The sequence below is a fragment of the Alligator sinensis genome, unplaced genomic scaffold (genome assembly GCF_000455745.1).
Source record: "Alligator sinensis unplaced genomic scaffold, ASM45574v1 scaffold678_1, whole genome shotgun sequence".
In the NCBI taxonomy this organism is placed as follows: Eukaryota; Metazoa; Chordata; order Crocodylia; family Alligatoridae; genus Alligator; species Alligator sinensis.
In genome coordinates this window covers 2,200,683-2,227,786 of record NW_005842006.1, presented here as the reverse complement: position 1 = coordinate 2,227,786, position 27,104 = coordinate 2,200,683, and the positions used below count along the sequence as shown (strand labels likewise).

General features: G+C 41.2%; 1 protein-coding gene across 7 annotated transcripts in view; it reads left to right on the top strand.

The window, feature by feature from the left end:
- Positions 1-27,104, top strand: part of ROCK2 (Rho associated coiled-coil containing protein kinase 2) — a 167,361-nt gene that overhangs the window by 93,287 nt on the left and 46,970 nt on the right. For 6 of the 7 annotated variants that reach the window (XM_025201837.1, XM_025201832.1, XM_025201833.1 and 3 more), the window contains exons 4-10: positions 7,551-7,688; positions 11,646-11,906; positions 17,512-17,656; positions 22,319-22,457; positions 25,202-25,293; positions 26,135-26,294; positions 26,928-26,991. In XM_025201837.1, the coding sequence (XP_025057622.1) occupies positions 7,551-7,688; positions 11,646-11,906; positions 17,512-17,656; positions 22,319-22,457; positions 25,202-25,293; positions 26,135-26,294; positions 26,928-26,991 (999 nt within the window). Of the gene's footprint in view, positions 1-7,550; positions 7,689-11,645; positions 11,907-17,511; positions 17,657-18,050; positions 18,509-22,318; positions 22,458-25,201; positions 25,294-26,134; positions 26,295-26,927; positions 26,992-27,104 lie in introns of those variants that run through there. The other variant, XM_025201838.1, reaches the window with a different exon arrangement.

Genomic DNA, 27,104 nt, shown 5'->3' with positions numbered 1-27,104 from the left:
GCCCTGCTGCCGCTTGCCCAGCTGGGGCGGGGGCTGGGGGGGGGGGATGCAAGTGTGGTAGCACTGGGAGTGGGGGCTGTGTCCTGCTGCCATTAGCCCTCTTCCGCCTGGCGTGAGCCATGCCTGCATCCTGTCCCAGCTGGGCAAGCAGCAGCAGGGCATAGCACCTGTTCCCAGAGCTGCCACGCCTGCATCATTTTATAAATGCAATTGGCTTCTGTGAAAGAGAACTCCCAAGTGTAGTCTTTGCCATTCTCCCCCCCTGCAGCATGCTTTCCCCCCTCCCCCCCACAAAATGGGTAGGTAATCCAAGAGACAAGTGTAAGAAAATGAAAAGTAGGAAAGGATACAAGATTCTGGCAGGAAAAGTACAGTAATTTGGGACAGCACAGTAGTTGAAAGGAGAGTGCTCAGGACTGGGGCTCTCCTTTGCTGTTATTGATAGGCATTTGGATCACAAAAGTATTAATCAGGGTGTATAATTTTTATGGCCAGTTCAACAAAACAATCACCACTATGCAGGGGGAAAGCATTGAATTCCAAACCCAACTTGTTGGCAATGCCCAAGTCAAGGGTGCAAGAAACTGCATAGATATCTCCCAAGTCCAGATGGGAAACTAGGCCCCAGATAGCTCCATCCTTTCTGCACTTCCTCTCGGCAAGTCTGCACCCTGCTCTGCATAGTGTGGTAGCTGCTGTGAATCCTGGCCAAAAAGATTGGTGAGGATTTGCTCCATGGTGTCTCCATTTCAAGGTTTTCAGACCCCAGGAATATCAGCTGTACTTTTGTTTCATTTTGCCTGTGGGCACATGTTCCTAAATTTTTAGGCAGGACATTGCATGGCATGTATCACTTTGGTTGTTTTTAATCTGGCCCATGGAGAACAGATACTAACCTTCCTTTTTGCAATAGTTTCTTCCATAGTTGACAACTGTTTTCATGCCTTCAAATATATTACTCGGCGTTTTTCTCTTCTCCCCACAAAACTTGAGCCTTCTTTCAATTTTTCCTCTTGGTTTATGCTTTCTAGCCCTCTGATCATTTTTGTTTCTTTTGTCTGGAGTCTCCATTTTGTTCACATCTTTCTTCAGGTTCAGTGCCCGTAACTGGGCATGATATTCCAACTGTGTCCTAGTGAGTGCCGAGTAGAGTGGAAGAATTACTTCACATCTTGCATGCAGTACTCCTGTTTGTATATCCCAGTGTAGCGTTGACCGTTTTGCAGCAGTATGATGTGTTGAATCACAATCCATTTGTGACCACTATAACCCACAGATCCTTTTTCTTCACAGTTGTTCCCAGTTTCCCTTACTGTATGTGCAGTACTTATTTCTACATCACTGTACTTCTTTGCACTTGTCCTGGTTATTTCAGACCATTTTTTCAATTTGTCCAGATCATTCTGAACTCTAATCCTGTTTTCCAAAGGGTGTGCAACCCTTTCTAGTTTGACATTGTCTTGATTCCATTATCCAGGTAGTTAATTTAAATCTTGAATAGTATTGGGACTAAGGCAGACTCCTGTGGAATTCCGTTTGATACATCTGGCCATACTTTTGAAAACATTTCTCTCGGTTGTGTACCCGCCTTATAGTACCTTTCTCTAGACTATATTGTTTGAATTTGTTTCTATATCTCCCCTATCGACAAGACCTGCAGCCCTGTCATAAAAGAATGTTAGGTTGGTTTGACACGACTTGTTTTAGAAAAATCCATTGTGGCATTTATTGTTCACGTAACCTTTTACGTACTTACAGATAGACTGTTAGATTATTGGTTCCAGTATCTTTTCAGGAATTGAAGTTAGGCTGGCTGGTGTATAATTCCCTGGTCATCCTTTTTTCTCATATCTCATTTGAAAAAAGAAGCATTATATTAACCGTTTTCAAGTCTCCTGGAACTGCACCTGTTTTCCACAGTTTCTCAGAGATTCTGAGATTTGCTTCATCCTGTATCAGGAGGATGAAGTTCATAGGGCTTATCTGATTTGAAGATTTCTAACTTGTCTAAATAGTCTCTAACATGTTTATCCTGTAGTCTAGCCTGAGTTTTTACCTTATCATTGGTGTTAATTATCTATTTGGTTAAAGTTAAGTTGTCATAGTAAAGATTAAGCAAAAAAAAAAATAAAGCATTAAAATGTTTGGCCGTTTCAGTATAATCTCTCATTAATTTTTTGTCCCTGTTGAGTAGTGGACTTTTTGCTTGGACTTCATCTTCCTACTGTTTGATTTACAAAAATATTTTTGTTACTTTTTATGTTCTGTGCCAATTGAACTTTATTTTGTAATATAATCTTTTTTATTTTTGTCTCTGCATGTTCTTGTATTTTTTTTTTTATACTCAGGCTTGGTAATTAGACCTAATTTTCGCTTTTTGTGTATTTCCTTCTTGAGATTTTTCTGATTTTTGAATAGCTCATGATTTATCCAGATTGGTGTCTTATTACACTTTTTGGCCAGGTACAAACATTACGCTTTTACTGGTGTAAGTGATCGGAAACCAGTCTGTAGCTGTAATAGAACAGAACAGACGTTGGGCACACGAAACCAGTCTATACTTATAAGAGAGCAGAAGTTTAGGGGAACCCAGTTTAAGATTTCCCAGCCCCTTGCAGCACCCCCCCCCCCCCCCGGGGGAAACCCCCCCCCCCCCCCCGGGTGAATACGTGTTCTGTTTGCTACCCATCTAAACTACACCACTTACAGAAAACCGTATAACTTACATTAGTCCTGCCTTGGGGGGTTTTGAATGTCTGTACCTAGCCTCTGTCTTTTGTTCATACTGGGATAGTTTTGTGTTTTTACCCTTGATGTTGTTTCTTTAAGAAACTGCAAACTCCTCTGAACTCATTTCTCCCTTAGGCTTGCTGCTTTTGGAATCATAAAATCTTTCTAAGAATGATAAAATTTATCATTTAAGAATTACTGTCATCCAAGTTGTCTTCTGTTTTCATACTCTGAACCAGTCCTTTACTGTTGGCCTGCATCAAGTCTAGAAGGCCCTCTCTTCTAGTTTTCTCCAAAATAAAATTAAAAAAATGACCCTGGCACGCTCCAGAACAATTGTGCAAAGTGTAAGTCCTGTTGTATCCTTTCCTGTCAGTATCTGGCTAGTTATAAAGATGCCATACACCAAGTCCTGTACTTGGGCTGATTTTGTTAGTTTTCCTTCTCCCCTTTTATCTTTACCCAGAGACTCTCAAACAGAGCTATTTCCCACTGAATTTTTAATCTGAGCGCTGGTACATACATCCCTTCTTTACAAAGGAATGCCTCTTTCTTCCTTTCCCCCAACTGTCCTTCCTGAATAGACTATCTTCTTCTCCATCAACAGACAGTTGACAGAGACAGAATAATGATATATAAAATAATGACAACTATTGAGAAGATTGAAACATTGAACCAGTTTATTGTTACTGTTTCTGGTGCTAGAAAAGCAACATGACCCTGTTGACCGTAAAAACCATCACATTTTAAAAGATGAAAGGCAGTATCTTTTTCATAATTTATTGTTAAGCTTTGAACTCTTTGCTCCAAAGTATTATTCCCAAAGAATTTGGTAGTATTGAAACTTTTCTTTAATAAATATTAAACTATGGAGTTACACAAATTAGAGTAAAAATGCATAGTAATTGTAAACCTCATTTAAAACGCCCAAACAGTTGGTTTTCTGCCATGCTTTTGTTCCACAGGTCCCCAGATAACTTTCACCTCTTGGTATTTTTTGTTTCAGCAGAGCACACGTGTGTGTTCTAAATGCATATCTGACAATGACGTTTCAGTGATTTTTTTTTTTTCTAGGTTCCAGCGTTGCCATTGATATTGTAAATTTGCAGTGACAATATTTCATTGTGGATGCATTTTACTTTTAGTCTGTTCTAGATCTGGGCACTTTTGAAAAGCTTTGCTTGTCGGTACAGTGTGCATTTGGCTGCCACTGGTTTAGATAGTTGGTATGTGTTCAGTCTTCCTACTGCCTTTTTCATACAAGCCAGCATTCTCTCTGTTCCAGTAATCAGTTGAAACCATCACTCTTGGGGACTGTGGAACATGCAGTATTCAGAAATCTCTCTTATTATAGTAAATGATTTCAGCAAGTCAACATAACAGTCATTCTGACTAGAAGCCAGCTTCCTGGGATTCTCCGACTTAGAACAATGAGCCTTGGGGGGGGGGGTGGTATTTTGGCTAAACTCCATCTCGTCTCCCTTCTTTTGAAGAGCTTCAGCTTGTTTTGATGTTCTGTACTAGGAGAGGTCTTGCAAAAGAAATCTCTCCACTCCAGCTTTCTAAATGAACAAATATAAATTCTCAACATCAGTCTCTCTTCATCAGCCTCACATTCCTACAAAGAAATTTCCAGGGAGGCAAGGCTTTTTTGTGATATCTTTTATTTGGACTAACTGTATTGTTGGAGAGCTATTGGACAAGCTTTCTGGTATCAAGTGTCCTTCGTCAGGTCTGAAGAAGAAGCAGAGACAGGTTGATCTAACTATCAGAGAAAAGACCATGCAAAGCAAGCATCCTGCTTAGAGGGATAGAGGAGGGCTGTAAACTAGGAATGAAGAAGTATGAATGTACCCAAATAGTATAGCAGAGGAGGCAATCTAGTGTATGGCAGAACCAAGCCATTCAAGATGGGGTTAGTTATTACTTGTGAAGTGCATGACGATCACTGGCAGTTTTTGTCAGGTTATGATGAAGCCACTGTCTATATTCAGACCAGATTTTTTTACTGTACAGTATAGTTGTGAACTTCTGCTCCCAGTCCCATCTTTTGGAGGTGTTTAGTAAAATTCTGTTTGAGCACAAGGATTATGAGGTCAGAGAGGGAGTGGTTGTTCTGTGGAAAATGTGCAGATATGATATGTCCAGTGACATGAGCCCAAGTAATGCAGATTACAGTAGAACTTTTCATAAGTCCAAAACGGAAGTCTTTGCAGGGCAAAAAAAAAGGCTGAAAGAAACTTATTCCCCCTCAGCTGGACTTTTGAAAAGGGGATCAGAATTTTCTTCTTGACTTGATACATTATTTAGAACCCAAGGATCAGAGGCGGTTCTTGATAGTGGTTCTGAGTGGGTTTTATTTTGTAGAATTCCTCTTTCCATCTTTCCTTTATCTCTTACTTCCAGACAGAAATTAGAGAGAGCACCAATGTTCCCTAGACTGGGAGAATACAAGATTTTGTCATGTCATGTCCCCTCCCCCATCTCTCCCCCCCCCCCCCCCCCCCCCCCCCCCCCCCTTTTTTTTTTTTTCTCCAGGTACTTCTTACATATCAAGAAACTGCTCAATCCTAGATATGATTGCTAATTAATAAAATATTTGACCCAGATCAGGGAGACTACCGTTTACCTTAACCAGCTTAAATGATGCATGTCCTCAAGTTCCTGTTCATCTAGCATATCAAAGTCTTCTCGAATTCTTACTATTCTGAAAAATGAACAGTTTTAAATTTTATCCTCATTTATTCAGGTACTGTCAGAAACTACCCATTTAGGTCTGTAAACATGGGCTCAAGGACTTTTTTGTTCTGTGGAAGGGGATATAGCTTATATCAGTGTTTCTCAACTTTTTTAGGTGTGAGGCAGCCCTTGGAAAATGCCAGCTCTTAGTTTTCACTTGTTTTTTGACTACAGAAAAATAATTCAACAGTTCTTCTGTTGCAGAGAGCTCAGAAAGACCACAATAGGGCTGAATATTTTTTTATCACCATGGGTTCCTATTTGAAACCTCTGTGTTTATTTTGTGAATCATGTTTTTACACTTAGCACTACTAACCTTGTGTGGTACCCCATGGCACCCTTGAAATGATCTCAAGTTACCCAGGGTCCCATGGCACCCTGGTTGAGAATCACTGGTTTATACCATCACCTTCCCTTTGATCATGAAGGTCCTAGGGGCCATTGTCTCTAGAATGGCTTGGTGAGGGTCCACTTCAGACCTTCTCTGCTTTACCCTTTTTTTAGGAAAAAGGGCTTCATTCAAAAGTGACCTCTTCCACCTCAGTCTTGCAGTTCAGTTGTGTGGACTGGCTGGTGAAAAGGGTAGATTGGATAGGTGGTGAATACTCTTATTTCCTCAAGACCAACACCACCAGTGCATACTCTAAGGCAGTGGTTCTCAACCTTTTTAGATTTGAGGTTCTCCTCACAAAATGCTAGCTCTCAGTTTTCACTCATGTGACTATATAAAAATAATAGTGCAATTTTTCTGTTGCAAAATACTTGGAAAGACCACAATCAACAGGGAAGAATGTTTTTAATGTTATAGATTCCTATTTGAAACCTCAGGGTTTATCCTGTAAATTATGGTCGCACACCAAACAGTGCTAGCATTGCATGGCACACCTCAGCACCACTGAAAGGAATTCAAGGCACTCCAAGACACTGTGGTTGAGAATCACTGCTCTAAAGTCTGATCTGCCTGCACCACAGAAGCTATCTATAGACTGTTCACCAAAAGAAAATCCTCTGGCTATGATAGCCTTGAAGCTCAATGAAGCTTGTTAATGAAAGAGCTCTTAAGTAGCTTCCTCAACCCGTTAACTTCTTACTTCCACCTGCTTTGGAGTTGAATAGAAGAGTTTAAGTGGATAGGGTCAAGGTATCCAATGATGACTGCCAATCAAATCCCTGGAGTCTCAACCTAGCCTTGAAAATGCTGTGTTCAGATGCCCTTGAACTATTGATTATAACCGCTCCGCCTGCTCCCCAAAAGAAACCTCTTTATTGGCTGTTGCCTTTGCTCAGAGATGGAAAAATCTGGTATGCATGCATGTGATCGCCATTCTCCTCCACAAAGAGAGAACTTTGTAACTCTTTATGTAGAAGAATGTATTTATCTGCTGTTTAGCTGTAATATGGCCATTTGATTTAGCAGGGAGAGAAGTATTCCAAAGTTTTGTCAAGACACGGAAAGAAAACTTTCATTGTTCCTTAAATCATTGCATGCAAATTAAGATTAGAATGTTAACATTATTTGGGGGGGGGGTGAAGGAGATGTAATTGGTATTGGTTTTTATGGTGGTTGGGGTAAGAGCTTTTAAAGTTTGGGAAATTTACATGATCTGCATATCCTGAAATGTTTGTATCTGTAATAATGGACACAGAGACATTCTCATTCCTTGGAAAGAGGAATGTACTGTGTTTCTCTTGGAATAATCCTATTTATGCACCGATTCTTCTTTTGTTACTTGGAAGGTATTTTGCAAGAGGGAGCCTCCGGATCAAATGAGTCCCTCGGAAGTGGAGCATATACAGTTTGCTTATTGCATGGTAGAGACCCCCCACAACTCTCTCTCCCCCTTATCCTTCCAGATATCTCCAGGCATCTCCGTAACAGTAACTCCTGTTACTTTGCCCACTTCCATTTTAGCACTCTCTCACTTTGTACGAGCTCATGGCTGTACAGATCTATTATTTTAAGGGAGTTAGTCGTATCAATGGAAAACAAACTAAGCTTACTAGCTACTTTCCTTGATGTTGTCTGTTTGTTTTGGAATTTTTAATTCTCCCCCTCATCTTTTTTTTTTTTTAATCAATAGGTTCGCCATAAATTGACGCAGAAAGTTTATGCAATGAAGCTTCTTAGTAAATTTGAAATGATCAAAAGATCAGATTCAGCCTTTTTCTGGGAAGAAAGAGATATCATGGCCTTTGCCAACAGTCCATGGGTTGTTCAGGTAAGGATCGTTTTTATAATTTTGTTTTGTAACTGTTTGTTTTATTTTTAAAAAATTGTTTCAGTTTGGGGTCTAACTTATAGAGTGATTGCAGATATATGTTGGAACGGACATGCCTTTTTTACCTATCTTTTCTAGTTCTGCCAGATTCACTGTTAAGGCAGTGGGAACAATTACAATATTACAAATGTTAAGTGTGTTATGGAATATATTAGGTAAGGGAAGGGTAGATTTAACTTGTGTTTATATAAATACTTTTTATAATCTTCAATGACAAAAAACATGAATGCATGAAAAATTCTTTGTACTTTAATATAAGAATTAAAAAGTTACAATTTTAAACATCTTCATCTTGTGGCTTTGATTTTAAATATTAAAATGTGAGCACAAAGCTTTTTGCTTTATGTGATATATGAGCAACTGACTTGCTAATTAAGTAGTCTGTTTGATGAGCAAACTCAGAAAACGTTGATAGAGTCCTTCAAAGAAGACATTAAATACATATGATGCACCTAACTTATCAAAATAATTCTATAGTGAGAAATTCTTCAATCCCCTTTTGATAACCAGTTTCTTTCCTACAACATGAAAATTGCTAGTTTTAGCATGTTTATCACAACTAACATAATTGCATACATGGTTCCCTCTAAGCTGTGCGAGTGCACAGCTGCACACAATAAAAAATGTTGCCGCGCAGTAACTGCACTGTGGAAGTTGTTCACACAGCTGGAGGAACCGGGCTCCGGCCGGGACCGTAGAGGAGCTCCACTGCTGGCTGTGGCTCGGGGACAGCGGCCCCTGGCACCAAGGACCTTCCCAGAGAGGAGCAGGGCTGTGGCTTCCCAGAAACTTTGGGCTCTGCCCCTGGACCGCGGTACACTTACTGTTCGGCTGAGCGGGGGCCGCTCCGCTCCTTGCCACGCTGGCATCCCCGCGGGGAGGGACAGTGCAGCTCCAGCTGGAGCAGCCCCCAAGGCAAGGCAGGGACGGGGGCTGGGGCTGGGCATGGCACGGGATCCGCTGGATCTGAGGAACTGCTCCGCTCCCCAGCCCCTTCGGGCGAGCTTCGCCTCGAGCACTGCCAGCTTCACCCTCGGGCAAAGGGGATTTGGCTGTTCTTTCCATTAACAAACAGCTGAGAAGTACTGTATAGGCCAAGGTCTCAGAGGGCATGGGCTTTCAGGGCAGGGCTGAGGCTCAGGATTTAAAGGAGAGATTGAGTTTTAAGATTATGAAGAGCAATCTCATCCTCAGGGGAAGAACTGGAGCCACTGAGCAGAAAAGGCTCGGTTCAGGGCAAGTGAAAGGTTCTCAGCTTTGGTGCAGAAACCAGAGGGAGGGAGGACTGGTGGGTTTGAGGTGCTCACCAGCAATGTTCCCGCTAAGATGTATCCATCAAGGTTCCCCCTAAGAGGCAGGATTGAAGTGGTGCGCTCACGGATTGCTATAACTCAGAGCAGGGGTAGGCAACGCTTTTTGGCTGGAGTGCCGAAAAACACCATAATGCCTACCTCTGAAGGTGCCGGAGTGCTGGCATGGCAGAAAAACAAAATGAGGGCAAGGGGTACATGGCAGGATGCCCTGCTTGTGCCCTTTGCCCCCCACCCAAAGCCCCTGCCCCCTAGCCCGGGCTCTGTGGCTACCCGGGCTTGTAGCCAGCCCGCTGCTTGCTGCAGCTGCCCAGAGCCCGGGCTGGCTTCAAACAGCTGCGCCAGGCTCATCACCTCCGTGCCAGGAGCGGGGGAGAGACTGGGGCTGCGCTGCCTCAGGCCCCGCCCCCACTGCCTGTTCTGAGGTGCGCCTGCACGCGCTGGTGCGGCGCTAATGTCGGAGCCTGGCACAGCTGTTTGGAGCCTCCCGGATGCAGCTGCCCTGGCTCTGGGAAGCTGCTGCAGGCCGGGATCCCGGGCTGCTCCCAGCAGGCAGCTGGGACGCTGCAAGCCCTGCTCAGAGCAGCCTGGGCTCCATCGCTGGCAGCAGCTTCCCGGAGCCGGGGCTGGCTGCGGTGTGTCGAGCAAAATGGCCTCACGTGCCACGCTCTACACATGTACCAGGGGTTGCCGACCCCTGGCTTACAGGGAACATTGATTGCATACTCTGTTTTTTTAGATTAAACTACACTACTTGTAGCAAGAAGTGTCTTGTATTAATTATACATTGTATTAAATGAGAAAATATATGTATTACTCAATCTGAATTATGTAGTTTGTTTTCAGTCATATAATCTGAGTGTAATTTGGCTGCATCCTCTCTAGTGCCTTTGAGTATTTTAATAATTAAGCCATTTTTGTTTAAATCTGTGGCTTAGGAAAATTTTGGTATATCAAGAATAATCTAAAATAATTTTACTTTTCAAAATTTTAAGTAGCGTTTACTGTTGAAAGGAATAAGATATTTACACCAATGATTTTTTTTGTTGTACAATGTATTTAATACATACTACTTTTGGAGTAAGAAAATATAGTTATGCATATGCCTTCCATGAAATGGCAGTGCTGTATTTTGACAGCATAGTCCAATAGAATACAACACAACACTTTGGTTTAAGATGGTGTGATTCTGTTTCCAGCTATTAACTGCCATTATCTTGCGCAAGTCTTCATTTTGTTTTCCCTCAGGGGGAACACTTTTGTTGAATGGCTGAGAGCTATAAAGGAAAAAAAAACTAAATAAAGCTTATTAGTAGTTTAAATATTTATATAATTTTCTATCCAATTAATACATGTATTATAATGTCATTGAGATATAGGGGATGCTTAAATAATGGCTTTTTAATTGCCATTTTATATGAGGGCCAGTATTGTCAGGGCAGCTAGGATCTTGAATCAACTTCCAAGGGAAGTGGTGCTCTCGCTTCTACCCTGGAGGTCTTCAAAAGGAGGCTGGATAATCGGAAGGTGCCGGAGTGCTGGCATGGCAGAAAAACAAAATGAGGGCAAGGGGTACATGGCAGGATGCCCTGCTTGTGCCCCTTGCCCCCCACCCAAAGCCCCTGCCCCCCAGTCTGGGCTCTGTGGCTGCCAGCAGCTACCTGGATAATCACCTAGCCGGGGTCATTTGACCCCAGCATTCTTTCCTGCCATGGCAGGGGGTCAGACTTGATGACCTGCTTGGTTCCCTTCCGACCCTACCAACTATGAAACTATGTAATAGAAGATCACTGAGCAAGTCTAAAATATGACTATCATCATGTTTAAACCTGTTCTCTGAGAAATGGGCTGAGCAGCCATTTCTGAGACTTGTTGCATGCCAGTCGCTGAGGAAGCAGATGGTAATGCCCTTGACCTTAAAGCGGAGGTTACTTAAAAATGAAAATGCCTGGAGTGTATTACTCAGAAAAAAAGTCTGAAATACTTTTGTAAAGAAATAATTTTACTTTAATGCTGCTAGTAACTAAAATAGTAAATGTAACTAGATCCAAAATGGTATTAAAATTAAACATTTAAGTTAGATTCTTCAGCTTCCTCACTTCAGGGTTATATCACTTAACCTATTTTTGTCATGTCAGACTGGTGAAGTGAGATGTAATAAATACTGTTGAATTTTAAATAGCAGTTATGCCATAGCTTCTAAATATCTGAATAATATATACATGAATCTTTAAAACTGTTTGAGATACAAGTCATCATTTAGCTATTTCAAGAACTTTGAATTATGCTGGCATCTCAAGGGAACTAATTTAGAATGTCTTTTTATGCTGGATTTAGGCTGAGAAACAGGGCTAGATGGTTGGTTAGTCATTGGAATGAATGAGTAATCTTTTAAGTTTTCTGAGACTGAGATGCTATGTGAAATGCCTAAAACTCGAAAATCTAAATGTTGCCGTACCATAACCTTAAAAATCTCAGAAGATCTGGAGTTTGTTAAAACACAAATGCAAAATACCATCCATCCATGTCTCCCTTTCCCTTGCTTAAGATACCTTTCTGAAATAATCTGCTCTCCATTTTGTTTCAGCTGTTTTGTGCCTTTCAAGATGACAAATACCTGTACATGGTAATGGAATACATGCCAGGTGGAGATCTTGTAAACCTTATGAGCAATTATGATGTGCCTGAAAAATGGGCTAAATTCTACACAGCTGAAGTTGTTCTTGCTCTGGATGCAATCCACTCCATGGGCTTGATCCACAGAGATGTGAAGCCTGACAACATGCTTTTGGATAAACATGGGCACCTGAAGCTGGCAGATTTTGGCACTTGTATGAAAATGGATGAAGTAGGTTTGCTGCTATGTGTTTTTTATCCATTAGGAAAATATACAGCGTTGACATTTTGTTTTATGACACCTGAATGAAAGCTCAGCTAACTGACTCACTTGGCTGCTGTGGTGTTTCTTGCCATCTTATTTTTAAATAGAAGGGGACTTAATGTAGTAGAACAGCATCCATAATAAACTGCTCTGGGATGGCAAAGAAGGAAACTTATTTTTTGTTATTTCTGAGAGAATATATTTATGAATCTTTGAGGGTCATTATTTAGTCACATGTCTGAACAGCTCATGAGACACCACCTAATTTCAACATTAGTAACCCTGGAGTAATTTATGAACTGACATTTTTCTGTAAATGAAATTGTAACTGAGAAGGCAGCAAACTCATGTGGTCTTTGCTATATATCATTACTCCTATAGCACCCCCTAGTGGCATTTAGTAACACTGAAAAGTTAGAGCAAGGTAGAGTACCCAGTGAAATGTGGTATGGGACTGCTGCTGCTTCTTGTTCAGAACAATGCGTTTTAATTGTCCATGTGTTAAAATGTCCTGCCTGATGAGCCACATTCTTTCAGGGGATGTTGTTGCAGTAAAGGTAGTTAAGCTCTTGACCCTAACTTTTTTCTTTGTTTTGTCATTTCTGTTTTAGGAGTAGGATATCTTGGCTTGAGGGATCCTCTTTGGCTGTATTGAGCTAGTAATATTTTATACTTTTTTCCCTCCTTTCCTTGTCATCTTTCATTTATTCTTTGCACTATTTTTTCTATAGTGCTATTTTGAGTTATCACTTTTTTATAACAAGGGTAAATATAGCCTGAAATACAGGTTTTTTTTCCTGCTCACGATAAATCATCAAGTTTTTGAGAAACTAATAGCATTTACTTGGAGCATCAACAAACTTCTGTTTTGTTAATGCTACCGTGATTTTTATTCTGTTAGTAGGCAAATTGTTGACCCTTATGTTGATTCTGGGCTGCTGAATGGAAGAGTTAATTTATTGGCTTGTCAGTGACTTAAGCAGCTGAGTTGTTATGCTGTAAGTGTATAGCCAGGCTGCTCAGCTTTTGAGTAAACAATATTTTTATTGGTAAATCTAAATAAATGATTTGGGCCTTATAGATGTTAAAGTCCTACTGCACATTTATGTCTATCTGAATATTAACTAAGCTGCTACATAATGGTTTATGTCTTCAGGTTCTATTGCTACTTTCACTGCACAAACTATATAATATCAAACATATGGCCCATAGGCTGAATCCAGTCCACGGAGGTGTATTATCCAGCTTGCAGGTTGGTGGCGCTGGCCCTGGCCTTGGCCCTGTGCACTGCATGCAGTACATGTGTTGCAGGAAGTATAGGGGTTTGGACCCCCTGTGCCACAAGCAGTGCCGGGTCCAGCCTGTGCCCTGTGTGCTAGCCTGCAGGCCTGGCACAGGGCACACGCTGCCCATGGCTTGCAGGTTAGAAAGGGGGTCTTTCCAGGGCGGTGCATGCAGACCATGCCCCAGACCCCCATGCTGTGTGCAGTGCCAAGTCCAGCCCACATACTGTGGGCTGTGCGCATCCCATACCGGCCCAGGGGCCATGTGCACAGTGAGCCCCAAGGCTAGTGTGTGTTTCATGCGGTGCATAGGGCTGGACTAGCCACCTATGCTGTAGGCAGCACAGGGGACAGCATGGTGTACACACAGCATGCAGTGCCCTGCCAGATCTGGAGCCAGTGCCTAGTGCTGGTCCTGTGCTGTGTGCAGCACATGCGGATGATCCAACCTTGCATGCAGTGTGCAACATGCACTGGCCCTGGGGTACACCCTACATGTGGCCCCTGAGGCAAGCACAGGACACATGCTGCCCATAGTGCACCGGCTGGATCTGGCATGGCGGCAGCAGCAAAGGGGATCCAGGGTGTGGGCTGCATGCAGCACCCTGGATCAACGCCCCATGCTGCTTGCAGTGCTGATCTAGCCTGCACACCATGGGCTACATGTATCCCATGCTGGTCCTGGGGCCTGGCACATGCAGCATGCAGACTGGACCTAGCGCTGCAGCTGCTCCATGGTGGATCAGTCCTGGTCTGGCCCCAGGCAGGCTCAGAGATTCTCATGGTGCATGGGGCCAGATGAGTTCAACAGCTCTGGTTTAATGCACTCCATCTTCCCTTCTCTGATGCTTTCCTACTAGACTGGTGACTTTTAGAGCCCTGAGTGACAGGTGGCAAGCACACTGTGATTAGTTAATTTCGTTTAGTCATTTGAGTTTGAATTCAGCCTTGTAACAAGCCTCATTTTCCTTTCATTAAAATAAATAGAAATAGTGTTTGATCCATGTACTGTGGCCTTTTATGGCTAAGGATCGAATAAAACCACCCAGATGGTACATACTTTATGCAATTTTATTTCCCAAAGAAAAGTAGCACAGAAACAGAAGTCTCGCCAATTACCTCATTAGTGAGACATGTCTGAGTTGCTGAGCAGATCTTGCAACACCGGATGCCTCTCCAGTTACAATGTAGCGCTGAACTGAACGTTTTAAGCGCTGATTGTCTTATTAGCAAGGCGCGTTCCCCACACCTCTAGCTTATATTGAGTGCCGGGAGCAGTCTAGGTTATCCTCTGGCTCTCCGCACCACTGCACGTGGCAAAGCTGTGGATCTGGGGTCGGGGTTTAGTCCAGCCTGGGTTCCCCTTGCCCATCCCTTGTCCCAGGGTTTTTATCACTACTTGGGATTCCCCCGCCAAGCCGCTATGCTGCGTCTCAGCTTTTCTCACACTCACCAGGATAGTCTGAGGAGTACGGTAAGCAGCCTGCCTGATGTCTTTCGTCTCAGGTCCTGTAGTCCCGACATCTTTTCCCAGGTTGTCAGACAGGTTCCTTGTTTCTCCCACCTTTTCTCGTGCCTGAAGGCACTCAGTCTGTCTCCTGCTGCCAGTTTTATGCTGTTTTTTCGCGGGCTAATCACCCACTCTTGTCTTGGGTGTGTGATTTCTCCCACCTGGTAGGGGTCATCATCGGGTCAGTCTGACCAGACCTTGTCTAAGTAACAGGGCTCCTGCTTGAGTCCCTATTACAATGATCCTTCAATAATTAGATTTTATACGTGGAAAATGATGACAAATGTATACATTTTCCATATATACAGTCAAATTATTGGGTTGTTATCTTAAATTCAGAGTCATCTTAAATTCATGTAAATATGGTAATAAAACTGCTGCGATCACTACAAAACTCATAACTAGAGGCAATAATAAAATGTCGTTGTGCTTCATGGTATAAGATTATACTGTCCTCTAGACTTTGGAAAGTCATTAGTGATTTCTTTGGGAACCACAAAAGCTAAGAATACTAAACCCCTCCATTTTTTCCTTTTTAATCAACTTGAACTAAACATAAGACTTTATTAGTTTTACTTATATGCAGCGTTCTTGTGAGGAATAACAGTATATGAAACTATGGAAGATTGGAAATCAATATTTTTTTTTTTTAATTGAGGGGTTTTATTAATATTATTTTTAGCAGCTTAGGTTATGAGGTTTCATAAACCTAGAATATCGGACTAAATGAAATAGAGGAAATATTTTATATGGGAAACTGTAGAAATGGACACATTGATATTGAAAGAGTTCTGGATTGTCTCCAGTTCCTGCTCTATTTCCTATACAAGACGGAGAAATCCCTGCTGTGTAAATACTATATTGGCGTTAAAAAAATGACCTCTAGAGAAAATATGCCACCCTAACTTCTGGGTTTTTTTTCTTTTCTGACTTTGAGTTCTTTTTGCAGCTGTATACATAAGCATTTAGCTTCTTCTGTATAAAACAAAACAAAAAAAAAAATAGCAGCACAAAGGGGTGAACAGTTGAGAGGAAACTTCCTTGTTTGAGAAATTTTTGAGGAATTCAAAGCAGTGTTCTCTAAACCAGCCTAGATGCTTGGACCCAGATCCTGTACTGCCTTTTAGAAGTCTATGTAGCACTTATTTCAGTTACTAACTGTGATCCTGTTTCACTCTGCCTGAATACCTGGAAAATGGTTAGCATCTCTGCTTCTGTAACACAAGCTTGTTTTAGTCTTATGCTCCTCCATTACAGGGAGTTTCTGCCCACATATTGTATAGTGGTTAGGACACTCATTCAGGAACTGAGATATCTAGGTTACAGGCCCTGTATCAGACTGAACCCACATCTTCTGTTTTCACAAAAGTGCCCTACGCACCAGGCTATGTGATAGGTGGGTCTTCCCCTCTTTGAAGCTGGGCACTGGATGGGAAAGAATACAATTCTTGAGGCAGGAATGAGAGGAAGCAAGTGAGAGTTTGACTCTGAGACAATGAGGAAGACATTGCTTTGGAAAGGAGTCAGTCCTGAGTTTTGCTTCTGCTTTTGAGTGTTGTTTATGCACATTATCCAGTCACTATTTTAACAGCATCGGAAGCTGCGTGAGACTTCAAACCTAAGTTTCCGAACTCCTAAGTCATTGCCCTAACAACCAGGTTGTTGGGCAGAAAGTATATGGGTCATTTTCCTTGTTGCTGTCATCTCTGGGAGGTAGAATAGGATCTATAGATAAAGATGCCTAAAGTATAACCCCGAGTGGTAGGAATTCATGTTTCCTATAGGCTGTCTGTAGGTGACTCGCAGATGTGCATAAGGCTTCCCATTTTCCCATATTGTGCTGTTGGAAGCACAATATCCTGTCTATTGGAGAATGAGAAAAATGCATTTCCGTAGAATAAAATCTCTCTTCTGATTTCCTTTCATTCTCTCCATCTCTGCATGTTGAGCTTTATGTAACTTCTTTGAATCAGGGCACTAGCAAACCTGACATTGCAATCTGTTTTTATTGGTCTGTCAGCTGGAAACAGGCCCTGCCTGCTGCTGTATTAATTGAGCAAGCATTTTAAAACTTTGCTTAACTCAAACACTGCACTTTTTATAGCCTTCCTGTTCTTCTGATATGGATTTTATTTGATTTTTAAATGCAGTTTTTAAAAATAAAAACATGCTATTGATCCACAACTGGACTTCATAACTTAAGCTGTGTGGTCAGGAAAAGCTTAATAGCCTTAACCCACCAGAATCTCTGGAAGGACTGCTGTTGACTTCAGCAGGCTTTGGCTCAATCCCATAGTGCATGTGCTTGGCTTCCTATGTATTGGAACTTAAATTAAATCACATTTTTCTTTTTCTTTTTACGGATCTGAGAAGTTCCTCCTTTTTAAAAGAATTAATGAGCAATGTCATGAATTTTTCTTCTATCTTAAGGCAGACAAGGTTCTTTGGGTAGATGTGCCCAAAAGCTTGCAAAGAACAATTTTTCCAACTATTTAGTTGATCTAATAAAAGAAATCACATCTACCCAAAGAACCTTGTCTGCCTATGTCCTTAGACCAACGTGGCTACAACCAAACAACCCTCCTATCTTAAAACACTTCTGTAATAGAAACAGTTTGAGATGGTATAAATATTTTCCGAGCTAATCATCTTGAATCATTTATTTTCCTCAAAATTACATACATGTACTAAATGTTGTTTTGTTGAAACAATGAATCTATTAATTTTATCTTTAAGTGCATTTTGATAGTTTTTGTCATTATTATTACCATTTTGTTAGACAGGCATGGTGCATTGTGATACAGCTGTTGGAACACCTGACTACATATCACCCGAAGTACTGAAGTCACAAGGAGGTGATGGCTACTATGGGCGGGAATGCGACTGGTGGTCTGTAGGAGTTTTTCTTTTTGAGATGCTAGTTGGTGAGTAAAACTACATTAATGTAATTTCTTCTTCCAACATGGCTGCCCAGCCCCAGAGGGGGACTCTTCCCCCTGCTCCTCCCACCTCGCCACCCCAGGAGGGGGGCTCTGTTTGGTGCTGGAGGGGGACTTTTCCCCTTCCTCCTCCTCTTTGTTGACCCCTGCTGCCACAAGGTGAGGAGGGCAGCTCTGTGCAGAGTGGCCCTGCTGAGCCCTGGCCAAGACAGCCACATGGCTGGGCTGGGCTGGGCATGACCCTGTTAAGGTGAATGGGGCAGGGAGGGGGTTAATTCCTCCCTCTCTCCCTGCTGCTTCAGGGAACTGCAGCTGGGGTCTGCCAGCCCCAGCTGCCGACCCTTCCTCTCTGCTGCTTCCCAGCAGACAGGCAGATCCCAGCTGCTGTGGTGGGGAGGGGAGAGTGGAGCGGCAGGACCAGACCTGCTCCGCTACAGCAGAGAGCCCAGAGAGCAAGGCAGAATGCTGGGGGGACTCTGGTTTAACTTAAACCAGGAAGAGATCTGGGACAGACATTGCATAAACCGGTTTGAGCTCAGTCATTTAACTGGGCCATTTTGAAACGGGTTTATGTGCACAGCACATCTCTTCTATTACAGGTTTAAACCAGTTTCTGATCACTTAAACCGGTTTATGTGTTATGTCTGCCCATAACCTCAGTTTTTAAAACTGCATGTGAAGTCAGCATCATAGTCCAGTAGCAGAGTGTTGATTTAGAAATCTGGTTCTGGATTACTTTGTCTAGAGCATTGTGTTCTGGGAACACTGAAGAATCTGACGTATTTTTCTGGGTTCCTGGAGCGAGAAAGATACTTGCATGTATGCAGTTACTGAAATGTTAGTACCTTTTGAGCTTGAAGAGAATTTGACTTACAAAGATTATTTTTTCTAATTATAAAGTTGTTTGATGTACTTCGGTTCTTTAAATTCTAGGGATATTTTTTTTCCTCATTTGTCCCTCTTCATTCTTCATGATCTTAGTGAAGGATTTTGGAATATTTTTTTTTGGATCCCTCTCCATACAGTAATTAAGCAAGCCTCTCTATTTTCCCTTCTGTTGTAGATTTGCCCTTCTCTGTCATAGAAACAGAATCATAGAAAATGAGGGTTTGAAGGGACCTCAAGAGGTCATCTAGTCCATCCCCCTGCTGACCCATCCCCAACTAGATCCCCAACAGCCAAGGTTTTGTCTAGCCAGGTCTTAAAAACCTCCAAGGATGGAGAGTTCACAACCTCTCTGGGTAACCTGTTCCAGTATTTTACTACCTTCCTAGTGAGAAAATTCTTCCTAGTATCTAACCTAAACCTAATATTTAATCTTGCTGCAACTTGAGACTGTTGCTCCTTGTTCTCACATCTGCCACCACTAAGAACAGACCAGCTCCATCCTCTTTAGAACCCCTGTCAGGTAGTTGAAGGCTGCCATTAAATCCCCTCTCAGGCTTTTCTCCTCCAAACTGAGTAAGCCCAGTTCTCTCAGCCTCTCCTCGTAAGTCATGTCCCCCAGCCCCTTCACCATTTTTGTTGTCCTCTACTGGACTCTGCCTAATATGTCCACATCCTTTCTTTAGTGGGGGGCCCAAAACTGGACACAGTACTGCAGATGTAGCCTTACCAGTGCGGAATAGAGGGGAATAATCATTTCCCTTGCCCTGCTGGCATCATGCCTACCAATGCAGCCCAGTATAACATTAGCCTTCTGGGCAACAAGGGCACACTGTTGTCTCATATTCAGATTATTGTCCGTTGTAACCCCCAGGTCCTTTTCTGCGGAGCTGCTACCCAGCTGGTCAGCCCCCAGCCTGTACCAGTGCTTGGGATTGTTCCATCTTAAGTGTAGGACTTTGCACTTGTCTTTGTTGAACCTCATGAGATTCCTTTTGGCCCAATCCTCCTAGCCCTATCCTTCAGCGCATCTGCTACTACCCCCAGCTTGATGTCATCTGCAGACTCACTGAGGGTGCACTCTATGCTGTCTTCCAGGTTGTTGATGAAGATACTGAAAAAAACTGGCCCTGGGACCAACTCCTGGGGCACTCCACTTGATACCGGCTGCCAACTAGACCTTTGCACCCAGTGCACCAGCCAGTTTTCTATCCGGCTTACAGTCTATCCAGATTTTAGCTTGCTTGCAAGAATGTTGTGGGAGATTGTATCAAAAGCCTTTCTGAAGTCCAGGTATACCACATCCACCGGTCTCCCCACATCCACAGAGCCAGTCATTTCATTGTAGACAGCAGTCAGGTTGGTCAGGCACGACTTGCTCTTGGTGAGTCCATGCTGACTTCCTAATCACCTTCTTCTTATCCAAGTGTTTAGAAATGGATTCCCTTTTTCCCTTTCTTAAATACGGGTACTATGTTTGCCCTTTTCCAATTATCCGGGACCTCTCCTGATTTCCATGAGTTTTTAAAGATGATGGCCAGCAGCTTTGCAATCACATCAGCCAACTCGCTCAGCACCTTTGGGTGCATCGTGTCTGGCCCCATGAACTGTGTGTCCAGCTTTTCTAAATAGTCCCTAAGCTGTTCTTTTGCCACAGTTGGATGCTCACCTCCTCTCCAAACTATGCTGCCCAGTAGTCTGGGAGCTGCCCTTGCCTGTGAAGACAGGCAAAAAAGGCATTGTGCACGTTAGCCTCTTCTGCATCATCTGTCACTGGGTTGCCTCCCCCATTCAGTCAGGGATGTACACTTTCCCTGATCCTCCTCTTGTTACCGACATACTTGTAGAAACCCTTCTTGTTACCCTTCATGTCCCTTGCTAGCTGCAACTCCAGTTGCGCTTTGGCCTTCCTGACTTCATCCCTGGGTGCTTGAGCAATGCTCTTATACTCCCTTCCAGTTGTTTGTCCAAGTTTCCACTTATAAGCTTCCTTTTTGTGATTTAGTTTACTAAAGAGTTCCCTGCTAAGCCAAGATGGTCTTCTGCCATACTTGCTAGTCTTCCTGCACATCAGGATGGCTTGTTCCTGAACTCACAGTAAGCCAGTATCCAGACAGTGTTTTTCAGATGCTTAACTCTGCTGCATCTCAGTACCATGATCACCACTCACTTGGATCCCATAATTTTCCAGTCATGTTTTTTTTATCTTCTCATTGGTCATCTTAATTCAGCGCGCGCATGTGTGTCTTCTCGTGGGTTATCTTACTTCAGCCTTTGTCTGCGTTTACTATAATTATACTAAACTATGCCCAGCTTTGTCACCTTTAATGTTTCTTGTGCACCATCTCCCCTTATATTGAGCTGCAGTTTAACTTCAGTCAATTAAATGTTTAAAAAAGTGATTTCCACCAAGTAAGATCATTAGCAGTGTCTTTGACTGGCACCCAACAAAATACACAATTGATGTCGTACTTGGTTCTGAACTATTCTTCTCATGTTTGCATTGTATGTAAGTGTGCCTTCAGTGTCTGTAATATGGGCTGAATGCCATTTTGCTGAAATCTCCATTCATGTTTTCATCTTGCCTTGCTTTGACTAGGGCAGATTCCTTCTTCCAATTAAAAAACTCAAGTCCCAACTTCAGTGCAGTGTTCAGACTTCAGTGCATGCAGAGGGTGCCTATACTAGGTGAGAGAAGCAGCTATGTCATTCCCATCCTAAAAAAAAACTCCAGAGCCACCTCATTGATTCCAGAATCCAACTCAAAATTACTCATTTTGCTTTTGAAACTCCAGCGGACTTGCAGAAGCCTCTCAGTTTTTTACTATGTTGCCTTCCATTCCTTCTCTTAATTGAAATCTGCTTAATTCTAGTTTGCACAAATTGGTTTAAAGTTTTCTCTTTAACAACTCCTATTACCTATCTATTCTCTTACCTCTACTTCTCAACTGCTTTCTCTCTATTTTTTTTAATTTGTTATTGTCTGTGCTAAATAATGCAAGAAATCTTTTGGGGATGCAATTCACAACAAAGGTGCTTCAGTAAATGAAATTTTAATGATGAGATTTGAAGTACAAATTGTTAGCTGGAGGAGTGGGCTATCTGGATGCTTTAGTTTACCGTTCCAGGTAAAGTTAATGAAGAATGTTCTTAATACTAGTCTCTTTTCAGGGTGCTAGAAAAATAGAAGGAAGGAGGATGAGAGGGGAAGAGTGGTTGACCATGAAATCTGTGCAGAACCAAAATAGTATTCATTAGGAATTTATAGTAGATTTAAATGTTAATATATATACTAATTTGTAGGAAGAGTTCTTGGGGTTTTTAACCTTTCCAGGTCAGAACTGATTGTATTCATTTAATCAGAATGCGTGTTCTCTCTTTGGTGAAATCAGTTATACCTGTGCAAGCCTCTTGAAGTTGGTGGATTTAGAGGTATCACTGAGGGTATAATCAGCAGACATAAAGGAACTATGTATTTGTGACAAAAGTCAATATAGTGTGCAGCAACTTCAGGACTAGCAGTGATGTGCAATGTGGAAAAATCTTGGTTGATTCTGGGCCAACACTTTGCTCTCCATTGTAGACTTGACTGGCTTCAGTTTTGTTTTGTTTTTAACTGAGATGCAGTGAATGTGGGATCAATCTCATTTTTAAAGAACTGCTTTACAGAATAAAAGTGCATTCACACTTCCACTTGCATATTGGTCCGTTTAAGATTTCTGTTAAAATAAATCTTGCCAATTAATTTTTTTTTAATTTTAGGTGATACTCCATTTTATGCAGACTCATTAGTAGGAACATACAGTAAAATCATGGATCACAAAAACTCACTAGTTTTCTCAGAAGAAGTGGAAATCTCTAAGCATGCAAAGAATCTCATCTGTGCCTTTTTAACTGACAGGTATGTGTGTGTACTATTTTGGTACAATATCTATTTTAGACATAATGGCTACTTCTCTTAATTGTACTCCCCAAATCACCTTCATTTTCTGAGAAATTAAGCCTACCTCTGCTTCATAGTTGCTGGCTTTTTTTGCAAGCTCTGCACATTATGTGTAGGTAAAATCAGTGATTCTCTGAGCAGTTCTGGCAGCTCCTTCTATGGAACAGTTTTGCAATTAAAAACCTCAAGTCCCAACTTCAGTGCAGTGTTCAGACTTTTAATAAAAATCCCTGCTACAAAAAGGTCTTAAATATGGTAACTTACAACCTGACTTTCATTCATTAAATACTGTACACTGCATAACTATGAAAAACACACTAGAACCAGACACTTCAGAGGGTTAGATTCTTCAGCCTTCTGTGAAGACAGGGCCACAATAAACAGCTACTGATCAGTAATCACTGATGAGCCCTGGCTGAGTGGAGAAGCAGTGTCCTTTGAAGTAAAAAAACTGCAGAAAACATCTTTGCCGCTCATCCTCTATTTAATCATTTGCTTCAGACTAAGTGACATGTAATAATTGAACCATTTCCAAATGTCATTGATTGGGAATTGGTTCACGGTTGTCATGGGTCAGAGGTATTCACACAGAGTGACCATGCATACCAGGTAGAAGTATCACTTTTTCAGTGCTGTGGCTCCAACACCAGGGAGTAGGAGTGAGGACCCAGTCTAGCATGCCTCACGGGGGGTGGAGGAGGAGTGCTTGCACCCATGCTTTGGGCATTTGAGGGGATGAATGACTTGTGGCTGGGGGTACTTTCACTTTCTGCTTGCCCTTCTCTCCTAAACTTGAGTTCGGTATATTTCAGTAGTGCAATTGACTGAAGTCTGCAGCGTGATTTGGGGTGGCTGGCAGGGTGGGGTTGCCAAAGCCAAGGGGTGATAACAAGGGAACACAGTTAAGTAGAAAATGAGTTCACAGCTGGTTGTCAGATAGCTGTTTATTGAACAAGCAGTGCAAGGTACCTCATTTTTTTCAAATGCCAACAAATGAGAGGGCACAGTAGAATTCTGGTCATGTATTAGAGCAGCTAGTTGCAGCACTTAAAGGGGGTGAGGAGTGTGGGGTGCCTTGGGCTCTGACCAGCCTAATGTCACAGAAGCCTTGGTGTCCACACAAAGCATGTACCCAGTTCACAGTATGTTGGTTTGAAAGAGCACCTGATTTTCCAGGTAAACTTTTGAAGAGTTCCTAGCTGCTTTAAACTGGTTTTGGGTTTGTATATCTGTCCGCTTCATGTCGACCACATCTAGCAGGCTCAGTGGTACTTGTGTCCAAAAGTGAAGAGTTTTATACAGTTGGGTTTTCTTTCTTGAGTTATACAGCTTTTTTTAAAAAAAATCATTATTTTAACCTCTTTGACGTATGAATTTGCAAATATAGATAATGAACCAGAAAGGGGCAATTGTTCTGGATATAAACTGCCAAGAGAGATTTCCCATTGTACAAGGGGAGCTTGTTGTTGACATTAAGCTGGCAGATACTAAATTGTTTCCACTCCCTCCTTCCACCCAACCAAATGTACATACACACACATTCATGTGCTTTGCTAGCTGATTCCTTATTGGCATATGCTAGAGAACCCCCAGACTGTTAAAAGAGACTGGACTGGACCATGCAGAGTCAACTGGGAGCATCCGGGTGTCATACTGTCCTTCACTGACCAGAATTTCAGTAGAGAACCTTGCCCAGTAACCTTGTGAAATGATTGATTTTTAAAAATATATATGTTTTTAAAGTACATGCCAGTTAAACTTAGTTTTGCATTTCAAAGGGCATTTGTGTAGCCTGTTGAGTAAGTGTGCAGCTAAAGAAGTACCATTCATGAGAAAACTGTTTTAGTAGGATTTTTTTCCTTCTTTGCATCCAAGGAATGGTTGAAGGGTGGAGAGGGGATATATGAGAAGAGTTTAATACTGTAAATGTGGCCAGGAGTACTTCCCCCACATGTGTATGTCTTCCTGTTTATATTAAAATGTGGTGTTCAAGGGATTTATTTAAAACAGATGCCCTCTTTCTGTAGTGGATGATCACTACTGAAGCACTTGAAGTGACAAGAAGGAATGCGCATCTCTTGTGTGGCATATTAGTTCTAGAATACAAGTTGTTTTTCTGTTCTTGTAGACCGCTCTAGAAGACGGTCTTTATGTAAAGACCTAGAATTTTTGTTGTTGCTCTTAAAACTTTACCATTTGTTGACTTCATAGCGAGTGTAATCAAAAGATGTGTAAGGGTTGTTTTTTTAGTAGAAGACGAGAGAATTTTTTAAATATTTATTTTAGTGGGGCTTGAATAACTGTTCTGTATACTAAGCCAAACCTCCTTTCATTTGCGTCCTAAGGTTTATTGTGTGGTTTGGCAGATTCTGTAAGTTTTCAGTTGATATTTTTTTTCATTTAAAACTTTGTGCCTGTGTGCTCCCTTTCTACACAGACTCTCAGTGGAAAAATGCTTTACTCCCCACGTGGCAGACTGCAAATTGAGTACTAGCAGGGAGAGTGCCTCCTAAGAAACTGGGGACACTTTGTATGAGAAATCAATTGGTTATTAATGTAATTCAGGTTAGCATTCACCAACTGCTCTCACTTTAACATTTGCTTTAAAATTTTTGTGCCATTTTACATGAAGACAACTGTTAATTAAACAAAAAGAAGTGATGTTTTTCCTAACCTGACATTGGGTTAATTGCTATGTTTAGGGAGGTGCGACTTGGGAGGAATGGGGTAGAAGAAATTAAACAGCACCCTTTCTTTGAGAGTGATCAGTGGAACTGGGATAATATTCGAGAGAGTAAGTAGTTTAAGCTAAAACTTTATTTTTTTTATCATGTTCAATATTTGCATAAACCAATTCCTAATACATTAAATGTGTAATTAAAAATGAAAAAGACAACATTTTTGTAAAGTTAGTATTTTATTTGTAAAGTATTTTTTTCTGTTTACCTGAGTTTTGCATAAGCAACTTTTTGTTTTGTTTTTTAAACCGGTCATTCCTGTTTATACTAAAAGCATAATTATTATAAGTACACATTTCCATGCTGCAAAGCACTGTGTTTATTTCTTTGAGCTTTTAGTATTTTTACAAATATGCATATATTCAGTTCTACTTATCCTAACTTGCCTACCTCCTAAAGGTAAAAGTCCCATTATCTTATAAATTAACATTCTCTAAGTATACTACTTTATGTATATAGTTTAAGGCAGTTTGAATTCAGTTGCCATAGATAAAATCAACTGCTTATTTACCAGTTTGATCATAACTACTTTAATCCAACATTTGCTGAAACTTATTAAAATACTTAAACAAAGACTGGGATTTAGTCGCTGACCAAAAATGTAGATGTTTTAAAAATGTATGCTTTTTCATTAAAACCTGCATGCCTTAGCAAACTGATACATTTTTGTTGAGCTTTTGTTTCTAGAGCTTTTAAAAATATTTGGTCATATGTGGCATTGCAAAGAAATGAATTTTTAATAATACATAATATTTGGTCTACTACATGGAATAGTATAGCAAGCTACTATAAGCCACAGTTTATATTGCATTATAAAATGTTTTGGGTTTGGGGGGATTTACAACTAGGGATGTGGAATTTTTATTATGAAACTGACTTTTTTCTCCCTCTTTGTAGCTGCTGCTCCTGTGGTACCTGAACTTAGCAGTGACATAGACAGCAGTAATTTTGATGACATTGAGGATGACAAAGGAGATGTGGAAACCTTTCCAATTCCCAAAGCCTTTGTGGGAAACCAGCTGCCTTTTATAGGATTTACCTACTACAGAGACAATTTGTATGTGACATTAAAATATGCATCCTTAGAAACATATTTGAAGATTCTTATTACATCCTCCTCTTTTTGCTGTAAATATACAATTGATTTATGTATAGTGTACCATAATTAGTACGTGCCTCGTGTTGAAATGCAGAGTTTAAGTAGTATTTATCAAAATATTCTGATTTGGTGGGGAGGGAATACTTTGATACTTATGTGATTAGACATTGGTGTCTACATGCTGCAAATTTATAGTATTTTAACTGCTTTTGTGTTTTAACATCTAGACTGGTTATAGCTCACTTTTCTTGGAGTAGTAATTTTGGAAAGAGTATTCAGCTAAGGCATATTGTGTAAAAGCTGTGTCTCTTTAATTTGTAATTGTATATATCATCATGTTTGTCATTATGCAACTGTTGTAAATATTCATTGTAACCTTGCATTGAACTGAAAAAGTCTGAACATTCCCTTTAGTCAAGAGAGCATTCAAATGAAAAGGAAGAGAACTTGTACTGAAAAAACTGGCCTTATTCTAAGACTAGCCCAGGAGAGATTAAGGCCTGAGTGAATTGATTAAAATGAGTTGATTGGTTTGGTTGCCAGAGTTGATGAAAACATGAATAACAGTTAGTTTTTGGGTTTTTTTAACAGGTTGTTAAGTGACTATCCTCAGTCTTGTAGAGAAAATGAATCCATGCAACTTAGCAAAAATGAGGCAAGTGCTTTAATATCTGTTTGAATTATTCTGCTGTCTGTTAAGAAAAGGCTTGCATTCAAGAGTGAATATTGTATGAATATTGTATGTAGATTGTTTTGCTTAATTTTAGT